Source organism: Spizellomyces punctatus (assembly GCF_000182565.1).
Source record: "Spizellomyces punctatus DAOM BR117 chromosome Unknown supercont1.17, whole genome shotgun sequence".
Lineage (NCBI taxonomy): Eukaryota > Fungi > Chytridiomycota > Chytridiomycetes > Spizellomycetales > Spizellomycetaceae > Spizellomyces > Spizellomyces punctatus.
The window spans coordinates 147586-165627 of record NW_015971553.1 but is presented as its reverse complement, the minus strand read 5'-3'; the positions used below and the strand labels follow the sequence as shown (position 1 = coordinate 165627).

At 47.0% G+C, this 18042-nt stretch overlaps 6 protein-coding genes across 7 annotated transcripts; 3 read left to right on the top strand and 3 right to left on the bottom strand.

Moving 5' to 3' along the window:
• The first annotated feature begins 1 nt into the window (after position 1).
• SPPG_07706 (uncharacterized protein) lies at positions 2–1946 on the top strand. The gene is made up of 7 exons (XM_016755863.1): positions 2–410; positions 482–538; positions 606–909; positions 973–1143; positions 1210–1349; positions 1433–1526; positions 1594–1946. The coding sequence occupies exons 1-7, from the start codon at positions 242–244 to the stop codon at positions 1643–1645; spliced, it is 987 nt and encodes a 328-aa protein (XP_016604915.1). The 5' UTR covers positions 2–241; the 3' UTR covers positions 1646–1946.
• A 1-nt stretch (position 1947) lies between these two features.
• On the top strand, positions 1948–3168 carry SPPG_07705 (uncharacterized protein). The gene is made up of 4 exons (XM_016755862.1): positions 1948–2224; positions 2290–2436; positions 2504–2768; positions 2839–3168. The coding sequence occupies exons 1-4, from the start codon at positions 2043–2045 to the stop codon at positions 3100–3102; spliced, it is 858 nt and encodes a 285-aa protein (XP_016604914.1). The 5' UTR covers positions 1948–2042; the 3' UTR covers positions 3103–3168.
• A 182-nt stretch (positions 3169–3350) lies between these two features.
• Positions 3351–10492, top strand: SPPG_07704 (the record flags this gene model as incomplete). 2 transcript variants are annotated; one of them, XM_016755860.1, is made up of 10 exons in its annotated part: positions 3351–4300; positions 4356–4917; positions 4979–5329; positions 5401–6552; positions 6613–7065; positions 7119–8297; positions 8361–8688; positions 8747–9393; positions 9454–9665; positions 9728–10492. In XM_016755860.1, the coding sequence occupies 10 exons, from the start codon at positions 3351–3353 to the stop codon at positions 10230–10232; spliced, it is 6339 nt and encodes a 2112-aa protein (XP_016604912.1). In that variant the 3' UTR covers positions 10233–10492. The 2 variants fall into 2 exon arrangements, with proteins under 2 accessions (XP_016604912.1, XP_016604913.1); XM_016755861.1 differs by having other exon boundaries at positions 7119–8688.
• SPPG_07703 (uncharacterized protein) lies at positions 10268–13225 on the bottom strand (the record flags this gene model as incomplete). Its single annotated transcript, XM_016755859.1, has 9 exons — positions 10268–10662; positions 10725–11000; positions 11066–11101; positions 11167–11454; positions 11518–11634; positions 11690–11842; positions 11926–12108; positions 12187–12337; positions 12971–13225. 9 exons carry the CDS (start codon positions 13223–13225, stop codon positions 10511–10513), a joined length of 1611 nt encoding a protein of 536 aa, XP_016604911.1. The 3' UTR covers positions 10268–10510.
• A 474-nt stretch (positions 13226–13699) lies between these two features.
• On the bottom strand, positions 13700–15692 carry SPPG_07702 (uncharacterized protein). Its single transcript, XM_016755858.1, has 10 exons — positions 15567–15692; positions 15465–15495; positions 15354–15404; positions 15260–15289; positions 15055–15195; positions 14922–14989; positions 14809–14864; positions 14368–14746; positions 14106–14287; positions 13700–14046 (listed from the first exon to the last, which is right to left on the bottom strand). Exons 1-10 carry the CDS (start codon positions 15588–15590, stop codon positions 13908–13910), a joined length of 1101 nt encoding a protein of 366 aa, XP_016604910.1. The 5' UTR covers positions 15591–15692; the 3' UTR covers positions 13700–13907.
• Positions 15693–16156: 464 nt separating this feature from the next.
• Positions 16157–17933, bottom strand: SPPG_07701 (uncharacterized protein). The gene is made up of 7 exons (XM_016755857.1): positions 17625–17933; positions 17505–17568; positions 17334–17430; positions 17051–17269; positions 16786–16991; positions 16486–16720; positions 16157–16412 (listed from the first exon to the last, which is right to left on the bottom strand). The coding sequence occupies exons 1-7, from the start codon at positions 17854–17856 to the stop codon at positions 16287–16289; spliced, it is 1179 nt and encodes a 392-aa protein (XP_016604909.1). The 5' UTR covers positions 17857–17933; the 3' UTR covers positions 16157–16286.
• Between the last annotated feature and the right edge of the window lie 109 nt (positions 17934–18042).

The following is an 18042-nucleotide window of genomic DNA, read 5'->3' as shown; positions in this document are numbered from 1 at the left end:
TAGGAGAATCGGCTTTTGGGTTTCGCTGATCCTCCCCGCCCCGGATCCTCAATTGGCTTCTTTGTAGAGAAGCTCCATCTCTTCTCTACCCGTATCCTGATCCCTGTGCTCTTCCTGTGGTTGGTCACGTCCCCGCGCTTCTGAGAACACCGTTGGAACTGTCTCGGGTATCGCAAACTGGCGCCAAACATCAAGGATAAACATACCTTGCCTCAGAACCTAAAAGTCAAGAACCTCATCGATGCTTGAGAACGGCCGTCGCTTATCTCAACCAGTGCGTCCAATTGATGCCATTCAGCCCGCTAAACAAGTCCCATTAACGTGCCCGGGACATACGCGGCCGGTGGTGGATTTGGGATTTTCTTCGTTTACCTATACCGGCGACTTCTTTTTGATTAGTGCTTGTAAAGGTTGGCATTTCTATGGCGGTTAACGTGGCTTGGACTACACTTCCAGAGCTGATATCGCCGTGGTAACATAGATTCAGTGCCAATCTTGAGGAGAGGCAATACTGGGGATTGGGTTGGCAGCTTCCAAGGTATGCATTGTACAACGCTTCCCTCACGAAGTATCGTTGTTGATGCTAGTACATAACGGTGTGATAGGTCATAAAGGGGCGGTCTGGTCAGCCCGTCTAAGCCGAGACGCCACTCTCTCCGTTACCGGTTCCGCAGATTTTACGGCAAAGATTTGGGATAACCTTACAGGTGTCGCAAAGGTTACCTTGGACCATTCTCATGTCGTTCGCTGTGTGGATATCACGGGAGAAGGGCGTTACGTTCTTACGGGCGGTTACGAGAAGAAGGTCCGCATTTTTGACCTGCAGGGGGATGGGAAGAGGGAGCCTATGAGAGTATTGGAGGGATGTGAGAACGAGATCAAAACAGCCTTATTGGATGGTGATCATGGGTGAGTATATCCCCGTGACGGAATCGACATATTTGCGGTCACTCAACTGAATCAAATGTTCAGCTTGGTTTTTGCCGGAGATGGGAAAAACCTTCGCGTGTGGGATCTCCGGACATCAAGCGAAATCAGCAACCGGGAATTTGAATCCGAAATTTCCAGTTTACGATTCTCGTGGGATAAAAAGTTCATCATCTGCACCGCAGGGAAGAAAGTGTTGTTTTATAATGCATTGAGGTGAGCATCTTACTGTGGATGCCTGACATTATCTTCTGTTCCCCTGATTCCAGCCTTTTGAAATAGCTCTGCTCTGGAAAAATCCTTTGACGTCAATATCAGTGCATCGTCGGCAAGTCTCCATCCCTCTGGAGGCAAATTTGTCGTTGGCGGAAGTCAAGACCTGTGGGTGCGCGTGTACGATTGGAAGACCGGGGAAGAGCAAGGTGAGTGGGAAATTAAAATTCGCAGCTAAGGACAGCCAGTGGTAAATTTGCTCGTTCTGCTATGATATTATTGCGATTGGCAGAGGTATATAAAGGACATCATGGACCCATTCATTGCGTAAGCTATAGCCCAGATGGTCATCTCTATGCCACGGGAAGTGAGGACGGAACTGTGAGGTAATTTATTGGTGGGTTTGCGTGGCTCTTTTTGATGTCGAGCTAATATGGGGCTCTACTGTCGCAGATTGTGGCAAACCGTTCCCGGCATCAAATACGGCTTGTGGGAACAACAGTAATTCGTTATGAAGCGACCAAACCGGTCCGATTTTTTTTTATCTTGCTCTTCTTTGGACCCGATTGGGCGACCTCATACCACATAAAAAGTGTCCAACTGTTCGTCTTTATCTAACATTTTCTTATATACGTACAGTCAGGAATAGGGAAGGGGGGTTCGGGCATGAGAATATCTCACGCTTCCTTATTGACGTGTGATTTGAAAGGATCAGACGTACTATTTGTAATTAACCAGAAAAGGTGTAAACCAAAAAGAAAATAAAAAAAGCCAAGAACGAGATATAGGCAAATGATGCTTTTGCACGCGTCTGCGCAGTTGCTGATCAGAGACCGTTGTTTTTACCATAACCACAACAACAGCAGAGATATAGGTAGAGGCCGATAGACGGTCTGTCCATAATGACTTCAACGCCATTTCTGGCAGTGTTCACCTCTCCGGAGGTTCAATTACCAGAACTTACCTCTTACCTCTCCCTTGACGGCATCCATGTTCCCAACGACAGGCCATATGTATGGCAAAATGCAGTCACATCCTTAGACGGGGTGATTGGGCTTGCGGAAATTGGATGCACTGATGCTGGGTATGTATGTAAAGCTGCTACCGGATGGGTGGTACCATTTGAAGTTCTTTGATACTCTGTGCTAGGCCTATTGCCATGAAGCACATGGAGCAAGTGAAAGGCTCGTTGACCGATTGGAGAATACTCAATTTTGGATGGGCATGCGCAGACGGCGTGCTGGTGACTGGCGCCAACCTGAGAAATGAACCAGAATTTGATGGGTGGTTTACAAGGTGAGACGATTTGGGCATTTTCCGTTGTGAGCGTATCGATGACCAAATTGTATATGTGCTTCCTTAGGTTCCAAGATCTACAAAACTATCGCCAGACAAACCTCAAAAGCCCTGATCACCCTCTTCAAATCATTGTAACGAACAGCGGGGAATTGCCTCTGGACCATCCCGTTTTCCAACGGGTTGACTTGAAAGTTCTTATCGTCACAGGCGGACGCGGAAGCAGGTGCTTGGCTGAGCGCGGGAAATCAGAGAATGTCGTTGTTTGCGGTGAAGATGTGGTGGATTTGAGACAGTTGATGAAAGTTTTGAAGGAGAGTTATCAGATCCAGGTCCGTCCGTCATCCGAGGCACAAAATCTTGATAATCCTTCAAGGGCCCTCTACTCACAGACAACCATAGACATTAGATATTTCCACAGGCGGAGCTTTTGCATCTGACTGCCTGAACCTTGGTCTAATTGATGAAGTGCGATATACTTTATCAGGGCAGATATGCGGACGAGTCAACTCGCAAAATCAGCAGCGACCAGTTTTATTTCCCAACGTTCGATTCAATTGGGTAGATCGTCCGGCAGGGCTGGGTAATCCTTTGATACATTATTTGGGGATTAGAGCTGTCGATGAGCATTTTGTTTTTGTCAGGGGTCGGGTGGAATACAGGTAGAATGAGTGTATGGAAATATATATACTATCAAATATGTTTGACATCAAGAAACTTGTGTTCAGGGCACTTTAGTATCTTCATAGTTTGCACGCAGAGGAGGGAAGTGGGCGTAAGGAAATCTGCACGAAACATGTGTGTATTCGCCTTGCCAACGTTCAAAAGCGACCGACGTATTGACCAGGACCCAGTACAATCACGTTTAAATTCCGATAAATGTGAGTTGGATCAGCGCGCTGGGATTGTAGAGGATGAGACGGCAACGGGGTTTACTTGACGAACAAGATTTACGAAAACGCCACAGAACAGGCGATATCAATCATCCGCAACAGCCATACACAGTCAAAGGCTCTGATGATGCCGATTCCTCTTCCCAAGTCCTCGCTGCAACAAATCTGGCGGATGTCTTCCAGAGCCTCCCTGCAGAACACATCCGGGCAGCCAGCAATCTGGTTGAGCGGATCTTACGACTGTCTCCAGACAAGCTACAGCGGACGAACAAATTCCTTGATGGATTAGGACCTGATGAGAGCGGAAAGGGGAACCTGGAAGGACCAGTGGTGTCTGGACCTACGATTGGGACCACTTCATCCACATCTGCTGACGAGCATGAGCGTCCGAAACCTGCGGATAAAATAACATTACCATTCAAGGTGCCTTCACCACAAGTAAGCCATTTCAATGGAGGAATTGGAAGGACCAAGGGCAAGCAACCAATGGACAGGTGGGCGCGGGATTCTCGGACAATCCAAAATACAAGTACTGTACCATTTCAGGGTCCGTCTGATGGTAATCGGCCTCCTGTGCTACACCTTTTACAAGGGCTACAGCATTGGCTTAGAAGTGCCGAAGAAAACTCACGTCCGCCCTTGCAAGACCCGTTGGCTAGAGGACAGTTATCCAATGTGACAGGATTCTCTGATTGTCGGAAAGTGGTTGAGAATGTGTTGCATGATTACGGACGAGAGGAAACGAAACAGATGCTGGATGAGGCAGCGACAAAGTTAAGCCAACGCGTATGTGAGCTGTGCTCCACCACGCCATTTTACTGCCTTCTATTGGCACTGTTTGAGAACCATCCTCAACTACGGGAGTTTCATGCTGAAAGCTTCAGGAATGCAGTTGATGCCCATGATTTCAATCCTGAGCAGTTGAGTGCCGTACTGGCGGATAAGGAACGCCCACTACTGGTTAACGCTGGGTACGTCGCATTCAGGGACATCTTTGAATTGAAGATGTTTCTCATAACTTGGCAGTCCAGGCACAGGGAAAACCGCTACTTTAGTTGGCAGGATCCTGTTCCTCTTGTCCCAACAGATCTCTCCCCACAGACTGATTGTCATCACCTTTACAAAAAATGCAGCGGAAACCTTGAAGACTCGTATAAGTTCACTGGCGGGGTATCACAGACCTATTAATTTGCCGTTTGTTCGCACCATCGATTCTCTCGCCTCATTTTATTGCCGCCAGTTCATCGAAGATCCTCCAAACACTGTCATTCCAGACGAGGAATATATTAAAAAGCTATTGGACCGACTCTATGAATCAAATCCCGATATCGAGGCGTCCAGGACGTCTTTGGAGAACGCACTGAGCTCGCTTTATCGCACTGCTCATCTATGTGATGCGTTGCGGCCGTATGCCGAGAGAATCACGGAGATTGAACATGAACTATGGAGGGAGGGAATATGTACACATCGAGCGAGATTGATACGGGTGGTGAAGCATCTTAGCTCGACTCCGCAGCTGGCGGAACACTTCCGAGACCAGTATTACCTTCTCGTGGATGAATTTCAGGATGTTGATAGATGGCAAGAGGTAATTTGTTTGGTACTCGACAAATGGTCTGGAAACTAACATCGGTATGATTGGACGCCAGATGTTTATTAAACATATGATATCCGGAAGCCGCTCCCCAGGTATCGAAAAATCGCCCAGGCCTTACCGAATCACAGTCGTCGGAGACGATGATCAGACGATTTATCATTTTCGTGGTGCAGCTCCAGAGGTTATGGAGAGATTCAAGAAACGATTTGACCGTCATCATCTCAATGAAGTCACCCTCTTGTCGAACTATCGTACAATTCAGAGCATCATTGATTTCAATTCTTCGGTAATTGCGTTGGCGTCCCGACGGCAAAAGGAAAACAAAGGGGCCTTCAGATCTTGCGTCCCTGCTGGCAGCAGAGAGATGAACTGTAGCGACATTGGAGTCTGTTACGAAACTACAGTAAGCGGTACAATGGGTGGTTCAAGTTAAAGATCACTTATCAACCATTTGTTTATAATTATGAATTTTAGCTCGACGAAGCGTGCCGGCACACATACAAAACCGCTTCTAAACTAGTAGCAATGGAAAACGTTCCATCATCGGACATCGCCATCCTCGCTTACCGTAACGATGAGTGCTCTCGTTTCACAGATTTTTGCACAGCGGAGACAACCAATGTTCTCGCAGAAACCCTCATTTCAACCATCCATGGTGCCAAGGGTTTAGAGCGTGGCCATGTGTTTGTTCTCTTAAAGCTTAAGAACGGTAAAATTGGGGTGTCAGGCGAGGAGGAGAGAAGAAGGGTGTATGTAGCGCTGACTAGAGCCAAGTACACACTCCATATCGTGTTCTTTGGTGCACCGACCACAATGACATGGCGTACATTGATGGAGGAGTTTATGGAATCGAGGAGCGTGTCTTGGAGCCAACCAAGGTGTATCTTTGCTGAGGTTACGGAGGATTTGGAATTGAGTGATCATGAAGAAGAGGATGGTGCCGCCGTCTCGCAAAAGCTTCATATCGCCACTCCCATGAGCTGTCCTACCCAAGATTCCGAACGAACCACTATTGGTGCGCTGTCGCAAGAAAATATGACAGGGTGCTCATTGTCGTATTCGCCCACTCCGTCAAATTTACCTGGTCAGCCAACACCCTCCAGCCTACCTTTGACGAGCCTAAGTTTGCATGATGTCACCGGTACATTCGGGCCGCTTCTCCCAGAAACTCACTCTTTGAGTGCAACAAAGATTGCGAGCTACTTTATTACGCGCTGTCCTCGACTCCTTCATCGCCTTGCAACGCCATTGGTCGCATTCCAGAATGGAAACGATACTCCGATTTCTTCACTCTTAAAGCGCAGCGGAGATGACTGGGAGCGGCGAATAACGGAGTGGATCGAGAAGAGCGGCTATATGTGCTCATCTCGCGAAAAGGTCGGCTCAGCAGAGCAACTTATTGCTCTGATAGAACGTGTCCCTAGCGGCCACTATATTTACGAGCCGAACATTCAAGTGCCGGTCGAGGTGAATGCCATGATTGGCTTGGCAAGATCGGGAGCCCGCTTGCAGCCACGTATCAAGACCATTAAGCCAGACTTTCTCCACTTGACAAGGGCTGAAAATGGTACTACTGTGCTTCAGATAATCGATGCAAAGTTCAGTACTGGGATCAAAGCATACCAGGTAGGAAGCAATTTTGTTGGATTATCGACAACGGATTCACCTCGCACTTTTCCTTCGCAGAAAATACAAGTCTCGCTTTATAGCATGATACTACAATCGATGTTGCAGCTTGCAAAGAATCACCAGATAGTAATCGATCAAGTTGGGCAAATATGGCTCCCAGGTTCTGACCGACAACCTAGTGGAGTCAACTATCCATTGGAACCCGGTGAACGGATTCCCTTTTCTATTCCAAATATCACTTTGGGCATCCGCTCTTTTTTTACCAATGAGCTTCCCAGTATTCTTTCACCTGAAGGTGAAGCCGATTTCCACCTCACACCGGATTGTGCTGATTGCAAGTACTTGAATGAATGCTATAACGAAGCAAAAGAGAAGATGGATTTGATGATTGTCCCTGGGGTGAATAGACGGGTAAAAGACCTGTGTGGGGAATTAGGAATTCGAGATATTGAAGATTTGGGAAGTCCAAACGAAAAAGCCAGCCGAGTAATTGACAAACCTGCATTACGGGTGAGGATTCTTTGTCTTCAATTTGGAATACACTTGTTCCTTACGTTCCACAGGCTTTGTCGGTTAAATCCAGTCGTCTCATTCATCTCAATCGACCTTCCCTCCGGATTCCTTGCCGCTCAGACCAAACCCTGATTATCAGCATTTCCCAAGACCCCATTGACCACACCCCTCTCCTCCTCGGATATGGAATTTTTGCGGGGACGTCGCTAAGTTCTTGGAAAGTCTACCCTGTGGGAACGCCCACAACGGTTGAAGCCTATATAAACGTACTGCACAGTATCATGTCAGCAGCAGAAACCGCTGGAAAAAGTCTCACTGTTTGGGTAGGCGAAGCCGAGGAACTGGGAAACTTCGGCGTGATGTTAGTGGACGTACTTGCCAAAGGTGGTACTAATAGTCAAGTAAAAATAGCAGCGGAGACCATGCTGAGAACAATTGTGGTGGATGAAGCTATAGGGGCCGCCATGAAGGAAGGCCATGCCGATCCAACAAGAGTACATACAGGTGCTCTGTGTGCTGTGGAAGAGGCTCGCACAATGTTTGCGCTGCCTTTTCCCGTTTCTACGATATCGCAGTTGCATCATATTATGACTGGGGCTGACATTGTTGATGTCTCCGCCTTTGTCCGCGAGGACCCGCGAGGAACGCTGGCCGTTGACATCCATAATCTCCGAATAAGCCAAAATGGTAACATCGAGGAGATGGAACGAAGAGTGGACAGCGAACTATTCACTTATATCAACAGCACCTTCGCCGTCATTCAGAACATGTACAAGGTTACAACGCCTCTCCTCCTACCCATTCAAGAAAAGCCCTTCACTTTCGTACCCCCACTACAGATTCGCACACCTTTGCTATCTCAGCTAGCGTATTCGCGGCTCATGGACGCTACTCGAGATATGCAGGAGCTTTCACAAGAGCGGCTGCTTGCTGTCAGTCCCATGGTAGTCTTGCCCATTAAAGCACTAGACAATGGCAAATCGTGGCAATGCCAGATAATGTCCGAAGCGATAGACGACCAAATCAGCACCGAGCCAGCAGCCTTTACCCAGTATTTTGTGATACCCGAGGATGATCAGCAACTTCGAACCGAACTGCTTCTACATCGGGATCTCTCATATTCCTCAATGTTTAGGTGTGATGCATTCAACCGGTATCAGGCAAAGCGGGCAGCAGATCGTGGCCATGCATCATATCTTTGCGTTGCAACCATTCACTTCGAAGACAATGTAACAAGTGAACATGTCATTCTCAATTTTGATGCGCAAACAAATCTTTCAGTCTCCACTCAGTATCTGCTTTTCCGACGCTATACCAATCAAACTCTCAAGCCAGCCCTCAATCATCTTCAGGCTTTGGATGCCGATGTTGTAACACAAAACATTGGACGAAGCGATGATGAGCAAACTCTCCCAGTTGTCATGCGACTTGTGAATGGTGACGTTTTGCCCTCGTCAAAACCGAATGGTATTCCAATGAATGGTTGGTGGCCCATAGATGAGGATGGCTGTTTGGCTGTGGATGCCGGGAAGAAAATTACTTTGACTCGACAGCACAAAGTTATCATAAAAGCAATCCAGAGTCGTCCGGTGCAGCTTCTCATTGGACCTCCTGGAACAGGTAAGATCTGAGCTAGACTTTCCACCCACACAAATTGTGCCTGATTTCTATCTCGTAGGTAAAAGCTTCTTCCTTGGTGCTCTCATCCTCTCAAGAATACATCAAGCTATCGTCCATCGCCCGACCAGATCCCAGATTATTCTACTTGCCGCTCAAACTCATAGCGCAATTGACACTGTCATCCAAAAAATGCTTCAGCACACAAACAGTCCCGATATTGGAGCTCGCATCATTCGGCTGACAACTTCCGAATCCACGCCTCGTCTTTTTGAAGGCAAAATAATATACTACACAACAACTTCAAAACGCTGTCAGTGCAGCCGAAAATGTTCACACACACCCTTGCAAAATATGCTGAAAGCCAAACGCCACGTCGTCATTGCAGGCACCGTCTGGGCATTGCAAAAGGTTGCACATGTCCTCCCATACATGTCAGAAGCGGATGTAATGCTTTGCATTGAAGAGGCATCTCTTTTACCCATTCTTGAGACGAGCGTAGCATTGCAGCTTTTGCCGTGGTGCCCTCGTAACGGGTCCGTTTTAATGGTGGGGGATCATTTGCAGATTGGTACGCTGGCAAAAGGACGACTCGGGGCGAAACGAGACGAAGGTTGGTTGGGTGAAAGCCTGTTCAACTGGATCGTTAGACGTGGCGGGGAAGGGGTTGTACCGGTTAGTTTGGTTGATACCTGGAGATTGAATAAGGTAACAAACAACCACCTACTCTCACTATCTGTACCATGTTTACGCTATTCTTCAATTCAGGTCTCTGCGAGCATTCTTCGTAGATTCGTCGGGTACTCCAGTTATGCACCAGCCACATCTGAAATTGCCCGGCAGAATATCGGGCAAATAATTGGACGAAATCCCATCTCCCGGCCCGAATTCCAAGAACACATCCGAACTGCCAAAAGTCTAGTACCAGTCTTCGCGACCATCGTGGATAGACGGAAACCAATGGTTATGGTGATCTTGAGGTGAGAGAAGATCTCCTTGGCCAATTTAGTAGTATACTGCTCACGTACTTTACAATCTGCAGAGACAGGACTCGGAAGAGTTCGTTAATTGAATCGGCTGAAGCTGCATTAGCAGCGAATGTAACCAACCTTCTTCGTCGACTTCCTCATTCCCGACCAATGTCCATCCTTCACCTAATAACACACCACAAAAAGCGACTGCCGTTGCAACAACTCCTTCCAGAAACGCCCACACCTCAAATATTTACAATACACAAATCGCAAGGGATGGAATCAGATGTCACTCTAATCCTCTACGCGTCTTCACATCCATCATCGGAAACCACATTTCTCTTCTCCCGCAACCTCCTCAATGTGGCCCTCAGCAGAGCACGAAGCAAATGTGTCATCTTTCTTAGTGAGCCGCTCTTGGGGTGTTTGAGCGCGCTTGGGGACAAGTCAACTGCGGAAGGATTTGAGCTCCTGACGGGGTTGGTGGAGGAGCTAAAGCGCAGAGGAACATTCTTTGAGCTGGATTGTATTGATGTGATGCAGGAAATTCGCTCTGAGATTGACACATTGACATGAGCAGTATTGGTCAGATGTGCACAAAGATAACATTTTTTCTGACTGCCATGAAACTGTATATGCTAAAATGCTGCAACGATCATACATATGGAGTGTCCCGAGTAGGATATACTCTTAAATTCAAGCCATGAATCACGTCTACAAAGTCACAGTGAGCGCTGCTGTTTATGCTTCACATCAATGGCTATTGTCAAAATTGCGACCAAAGCTATAGCTACACAGAATGGGGTATCATACGTTGATAAACGCACTTTTGCAATCACAACGGCCACAATTCACTACTTTGCTGACTTGATCGGTTTTGCCCGTTTTGACCATTTCGCGGCAGCATAATCCAATTCGATTATGACCTCCTTTGGTACCAGACGACCGCTTTTGCCCGGTATATTTGCCACACCCAGTGAAATGCGATATATCTCAGCATGGGGTTCTGTTGGTGGATGATTCAGGCCATCTCAATGCAACATACGAAGAGAGGAATATCGCGCTTACCGTACTGTCCCAGTAAGAAGGCCACCAGCTTCTCCCGGTGTTCCACGCTCACATCAGCATCACCTAATATGACTGCCGCCGTCTGTTCCGCAGATTGTCGCTCTGGCGTCTGCGCTGACTCTTCAGTATCAGCACGATCCGGGGATTCTGATTTCACTGGACCTAAAACAGTTTCAGGAGACTGGACTCGAGAGGAAGTAAGGTATGGATCGAATAAAATTGGAGGAGGTGTCAGTGTGGTCCGTCTAGCTGTCGTTTTGTGTCGCTTGTCGGGATCTGTGTGCTGATGTTAGTATCAGGTAGACCAAGGCAGAAAAAACGTTCAGCAGATGGTATGTTACCTTCAGAATCACTTAGACTGAGGCGTCTCTTCAAGCCTGCACGAGAGCGAGAGTATGTTAAATGTGACCATATATCCACTACAATGAAACTAGCTACGTACGCCCTGTATGCCGCTCCTCGACTGACTCGTGGGCATTCATAGTATTCATGTCGTCAATGGGATTTGTGTCCGACTGCCCATTCAAAGCAGCCTGCTTTGCTTCTTCGACTGCTGATTCCTTATCTTCCAATGCCCGCTGCTCCTCTTCGACAGCTAATTTCCTCTCTTCAGCCAACTTTTCTTCCTCCTCTTCGATCTTTTTCTGGATCTCTTCCTCTTTTCGTCGCTCACGTTCCAGTTTTTCCCGTTGTTTTTCCTGTTGTTTGCGTTCCTTTTCTGCCTTCTTTTCTGTAGACGACAATGGGAGATAAATCCACCAGGTCGGACATCATCGAGAACAGATTTTCTCACCGTCCTTCTCCGCTTTTCTTGCGTCTTCTACCCTTCGCATTTCGTCCAAACCAAGGATGGCAACTTTGCGTTCACGTTCGAAGCCTTTGCGGAGACCGCTGGTTCCGGCACTTGTGCCTATAAGAGATTTCAGAAAGGCCGTTGGCAGCGCATGACCATATGGTATACTCACGTCTTGTGCCATATGCAGAGTTTTTCAAACCACCAGCGCCTTTTCTAAGCATCCATGCTGGTGTACTCGGTGTTGCAGTGGTTGGAGAGATGGTAGTGGGTGAAGAGACTTTCGGAATCTCCATTGGGGTTGCGGGGCTCACTGGTGAGGGCACTATACAGATTCAACGATGTGTGAGATATCGCATTGCTTTGAACGTCCGCGGAACTCTGCGAGATAGAACCACATTGTGATACCTGGTTCTCTTTTGAATCCATAGCTCTTCAGGCGTTCCAACAAGGAAGGCACACCGTGCCCGGCCTTAATGTTAAGGCCAGGTTTCTCGACGTGGTCCGAACCGCTTCTTTTGATGGACTGAATGACTCGGTCATTCAGATACGAGAATTCACGGGGATAAAACTTGAAGTCGAGGGAGCTCACTTGATATCAATGGCAAGAGGACATAAATATTAGTTCCATCTGCTGACAACGCTAAATCGATGGGTCGCTACACTTACATGACTCTTTCAGCTTCTTGTGTGCATCGACGAATGTAGGCCCCATCCTGTCAATTTCAACGTCAAACTTTCCTCCGTTGACTCGATTTCCGCCCAGCGTTCCCAGGGCGCGGACATATTCGTCCTCGTCTTGTTGGGCTAAGGCGACCAACTGCATGTGAAAATGGAATGGCGGAATGGCGAAATGCCGAGGTCAGATACTCGCACCATATAGGACATACAGACATACAGATACAGGCTACATAGCGGACGCTGTGGCAAATGCAGGAGACATTTATGCAAGAACTAGGTGGGGTGGGGAAAGCATTTGCAGACATGGCCAGAATTGCGAACAGCGCCGCCATGATGTTGAGAGTGGGCAATAGTGTTCTTAAAAGATACGATATTGACACCAATCATCAACTGAGCAAGCAAGCACCTGTCCATCACTTTGGCAGTTTGTCTCTAATGCTTTTGAAGCTGGGACTTTTGGTCCACTGAATCGGTTCTCTCTCCTCAACATGCGTGTGAACATCCTTCCCCCACATAAAAAACCCGCCTTACGTTCTACATGTATATAGATGTCTATAGTCCGATGAACACAGTCCCTATGTGTCAACCTTCCACAACACCCCCATGCCCCTTGAAAAAGCTTGCGGCGGTAACCAGCTGGGATGGCGGCAGGCAACGGAGACAGCGGGAGACGTGGGGTCGACTGACAGACCAGTCGACAGTCTGAGTTCTGATCGCCGAACCCACAACGCTAGGACCTGCGCACAATAGCCCAGGTAAATCATCCACTCACCTTCTCAGCAGCAGGTTTGGCATCCAACATCAACTTTTTCCGCGATGGTATGAGAACCGCCAGCACCAGGCCTGCACGCAAAGCACTATGCTCAGCTCCCTGAATTGTAGGCCACCGCTCGTTCACTATATACTCCAACAAGTTTTTATCAAGGTTCACAGAGACAGTTTCGTAGAGACCCCAGTCACGGGAGACGGCATTTGAGACATTCTGCCACACTTGCTCTTTGTTAGCTGCCAAGCCGGGATCGTCCATGTGCAAGATCGTGCTTTTTGGTTTTGCTGCGACAAGTGTTCTATTGTAAAGGCCTAAAAGCTGATGAGTCTGCTACTATCTCAACCACTTACTCGCCAAAGCAGGCTTTTGCACCCAGCCTTTTTTTACGCGAAGTGACTAGCTTCAGATCACGTGAGTGCATCATCCTGTGAGTCACACCGCTCATGCATAAATCGGATTCTTCTGCATGCTTTCGCCGGTTGCCAACACTGCCGACTGTTTGAAAAGGTCACAGTATTTGCTCCCTTCCTGATGCAGAGGATATGGTTTGTGATGGGGTTAGATGAAGGAATTTTTTTCAATAATTCTGTAAGATCCATAAAGTCGGGTTGCCCTTCACACATCACCAATTCCCACGGGTTTAAGGAATTAGCTTAAGCGTAATGAAATAAAGTTGAAAGCAGATATGCGTCTCGGGCCCTGAGAAGTGTCTTCGGACTCCCTCCTGGTTAATCCGGTGTTAAAGATGACTATTACTGACGACTATATTGAATCAATGACGGAGACATATCTCCAATGAGAAAAATGCATTCATCCCATCAGTCAACTAGTTGGTAAAGAATGGCTATCTCTGATGACTACATTGAATAGACGACGGAGATAACATATCTCCAATGATTCATCTCAACAAACAACTAGTTGCTCGTCACATCATATCTGCCTAAGCATTAAGGGCATTACCACTCTTCGCCAGGGACTGCTTTGATTTCCTTGTAGTCGAGTTTTCACTTTGAGACTGTGAGCCCTTACTACCGGATTTGTTGCTGCTGCTTGCGGGAGCGGGCTTTCTATGAATGATTCTGCAAAACACGACATGTGAGCCATCCAGATAATAAATAGCGAATAATATCCAACTCACCCCAGGCCTACGGCGACATATATGGGTGCTATCATAAAAGGTGTGACAAAGATCCAAATAAATCCAACAATGACGGAGAGAGGAAAGATGCCTTGAACCAATCTCCTCCAAATGGCGTAAACGATGAGAACGATAGCGAAGCTTATCAGAATAACAGTTATTCCGAGTAGGGTAACAATCAGCTGCATATTGAAGCAGAACAGGAATCAGTTTCACAGAACGCGTGCGCAACATTACCTTCAAAAGCAAACAAGAAACTCACAATAATCATAGCCCTTTTCAGAAGAGTAGTCTGTGACACCCCGTTTTCCGAAGATTTCACTCCCGTCACCGCATTGGCTTTCAAGATCATGACCATCTTAAGGCCAAAATACAGCACAACGGCTGCCAACGACCAGCAATAGGCTGACCAACAAACATAATGTGCGGTATTGAATGCATTAGCCAAGACGTAGTTTTCAGTATCACGGCCATATCCGTCTATGATGGAGAACCATGGAAGTGTCAAAGGGGGCAGAGCATTGAAGAAGTAGAAAAGAAAGTTGAGCGTGCGTTGACTGGGGAGTCGAACTTTTGTGAGAGTACTAAGTTCATCCAAAGTTCCTTTGCCGTTCATATAGGTCTTTGGCGTAGCATGAATACTGTGAAGAAAGTAAGAGGTTTGAAGAAATTCTTTTATGATGATGGATCGGCAGCTACTTACATTCCAATTGTGAAGGAGACGCAAGCAAAGTACAAAGTCTCCCAGGGCCATTCATGCTGCAATAGCAGGTAAATTAAACCATCTCCCAGGCTGAACACATGTGATGCGCATACCATGAATTCAGCCGCGGCCTGACTCTTGAATCCGTCCCCGAGCACGATTGCGGTATAAAGTCCTCTTCCTGTTGAGATACTGCTGTGAATAACCGTGCAGGAGTACAGAAAGACGCAGTAATCAGCTGCATACCAAAAAGATGCACACACGAGGCAATCAAGAAGACCTCGGTACCGCGGGGCTTCACAATTCCATTGCTAAATTCAAACAGCCTTAACTTCTTTTGCCAGAGGTCTCTGTACACCCTTCTGTAGATGACCCACGAGCCGAGAACTACGGAAATGACATTAATGGGTTTCCTAACTTTGAGGTCACCGCCTGCAAGGGCAACACTCACTAACTAGGATGAAGCATGCGATTGTATGGGCTAAAAAGGACAAAGTCTTGTCAGAGGATTATAATATTGACAAGGTTGTGAGAAGTTGACATACCGATATAAAACCCCTTCCAAACTTCTGCGTGTTCACAGCCAGTGATGCGCCCTGTATCCGTTGCCGGGTTAAAATTCAACTCGATATAACCGGGAAAGAGACTCTACCTACACCTCCAATCACACCATTCCGAGTTTAGCCACTGGTATCAGGAAAAATACATTAGATGTCCGGCTCTGAATAAGCTCCGAAAATCCCGGAAGAGCGCCATACCAGGTCTTGGTCAACGGGCACCATCTTATTTAGAATAACGAAACACGAAAGAAGCACGAGTATGTGAAAATAAACTCGAGAAAACAGAGCTATTCTCCGCTTTAAAGAAAGTAGCGCAAGAGTGTCCGATTGAGCACTGTGAGACGATACATGGTTTTTGCTTTACCGGAAGCCATTGTTCTTAAGATGAGATTATTCTTTGTCATCTAAACTATGGGATTCTACTAGGCCGTATCCGTACCGGCTCAGCTACCCAGTAAGGATGTGTAAGGATCTGCCAAAGTTCAGTGCGCCTCATATCAAAGGAAATTTCTGGGTAATTGACTCCAAAAGCGATTTTGTTTTGCTTCCAAAGTCAGATCGCTGTCATGATGATGACCGTGGCGCCCGGATCCCCAAGGGAGCGTGTTGTATCAGTCTTAAAGCTAGACCTGTCTATTATCCCTTAATGTTGTTCGGAGAGGTGATTGTTCGGTAAATAAAGATATAAATTTCCCATTTGAGACAATTTTCCGCAGACAATCCACAACCCTGATGATGGGATACAAATCTTGGTATTGTTTCCAAATGGAACAAAACAACGGAGGTACTCAGAATAGTCCACCAAAATTAGTATCAGGGAAGATGTGATTATGCCTCAATGAATTGAAACCAAAGAATATACAAGAACCAAAATGCACTGCCACGGCCACACCGTGGGTACACCAAACAGACGACCTTTTACTGCTCCACGGCCATCATCCCATCCGGTACAAGTGTACTCAGGACATCGGAGAGAGTTACGACACCAATAGGCTTATCCCCCTCTCCTGCAATCCACACACGATGTACATGGGACCCAAGCATCTATAAATGATTGATCAGTAAGATGACAATTGCAAAGGTTGCAAAAGTGTTATCCGCTTGATCATCATCTTACCAAATTGACGACCTGTTGCAATGATGCTTCAGGTTCAACAAACTTGAGTTGGTCTGCTTTCACTTGATCCGCTCGTCTTCTAGTGTCTACCTCAAGGAAGGTATAGACGTTATCAAGGAGACACTCTAGATTTGTTGTACTGATCCCACGAAGGTCCGATGCACTCAAGTTGGCAGCTAATCCGCCGTCTTTATCAATGACTGGAACGGCGGTTACTCCGTGTGTGTACATGACACTTGAAAATATGGACCCAACTGTAACTTCACTGCTGCTATGTAAGAATCTCATAGACAGACCTACCGGAATGCTTCAAGCGCGGTAACCGAATCTGGCACTGTCACTACCCTACTGGTATGTTTACGGTTTCCTGACACTTGGTTTGCATCTCCTTCTGTGGCACGTCGTGCAGCAAGTTCGTCAACAGTTTGAGCAGGCAAATTGAGAATAGTAGCCATCAATTTTGGGGCGATATCTGTATGTTCCATGAGGAAATATAACAAGTCCGTCTTGGTATAAAACAATCAGCTAGAGAAATGCCTTAACCGCTGCTACTAATCACACCTACCTGAGTCACCATTGTGATAGATGATCCAGTTGGTGGAGCAGTCGGACCAGGTCCATCGTCGTCGCCCATGGCAGAGGCAGCCAAAGCGTCCTCGTCAATTACCAATACGCGATGATAGGCTGCGGTGGTGAGCATTTGCAAAAGGCTTGATATAGGACTGGACGAGTTCAACGTCCAGGATTCTTGGCTTTCGCGACTCATGCCTACAAGATCCCTAACCTACACACGAATTGCATGGCATGAGGCTCCATGACTAAAAATGTCAATATGAACCCGACCTCACCGGAGTGTTAAAGTAAACTTGCTGCCCCTCCACTATGGAGTCGATAAAGTCTTTCAGTTTGTCTTCGTCATCTCCAACAAACTCGCTACTCCCCGGGCTGGTAAATCCAGAGAGGGTTTAGACTCCAGACATACCAGGGGGTTCACAGCGTGGGTAAACGGAACAACATACTCCATTTGATCAAATATTTTTTGAAAGACCGTGAACGCCAGAACATCATAGATGCTGACGATGCCTACCGAAAAGCATTGTAAATTAAAGTCGATACCGGCGTTTTCTACGAATACCCACCAGTATATTCTTTGCCAAAGGTATCCCCTTCAACTTCTTTATAAACGGGAACTGCGAGGATTCCCTCAGTCCGCAACAGCGACATCACTTCGCCTAACGTTGTGTCGTCTGGGACAGAAATCAAACCCGACGACCCCTTTCTGTACCTTCGGTGCCTCAGCAGAGCTGATATGGGAACCTTGCCAAGAGCATTGTAGCCTTCAGTGATGGCAGACTGAACACCAGGATCCATATTGGCTTTACAAGAATTCTGATAGCTGGAAGCATAAAGCGACGGGTGCGAGGAACATGAGGATGACCATGTACCAAGGAGAACATTATCTCGTGGCTTGCCGACTGATGACACATCATGACACAATCCAAACAGTCGCGCATTTAGTGACATTCCATTCGGCTGTAAGTGAGGTTATTAAGACAA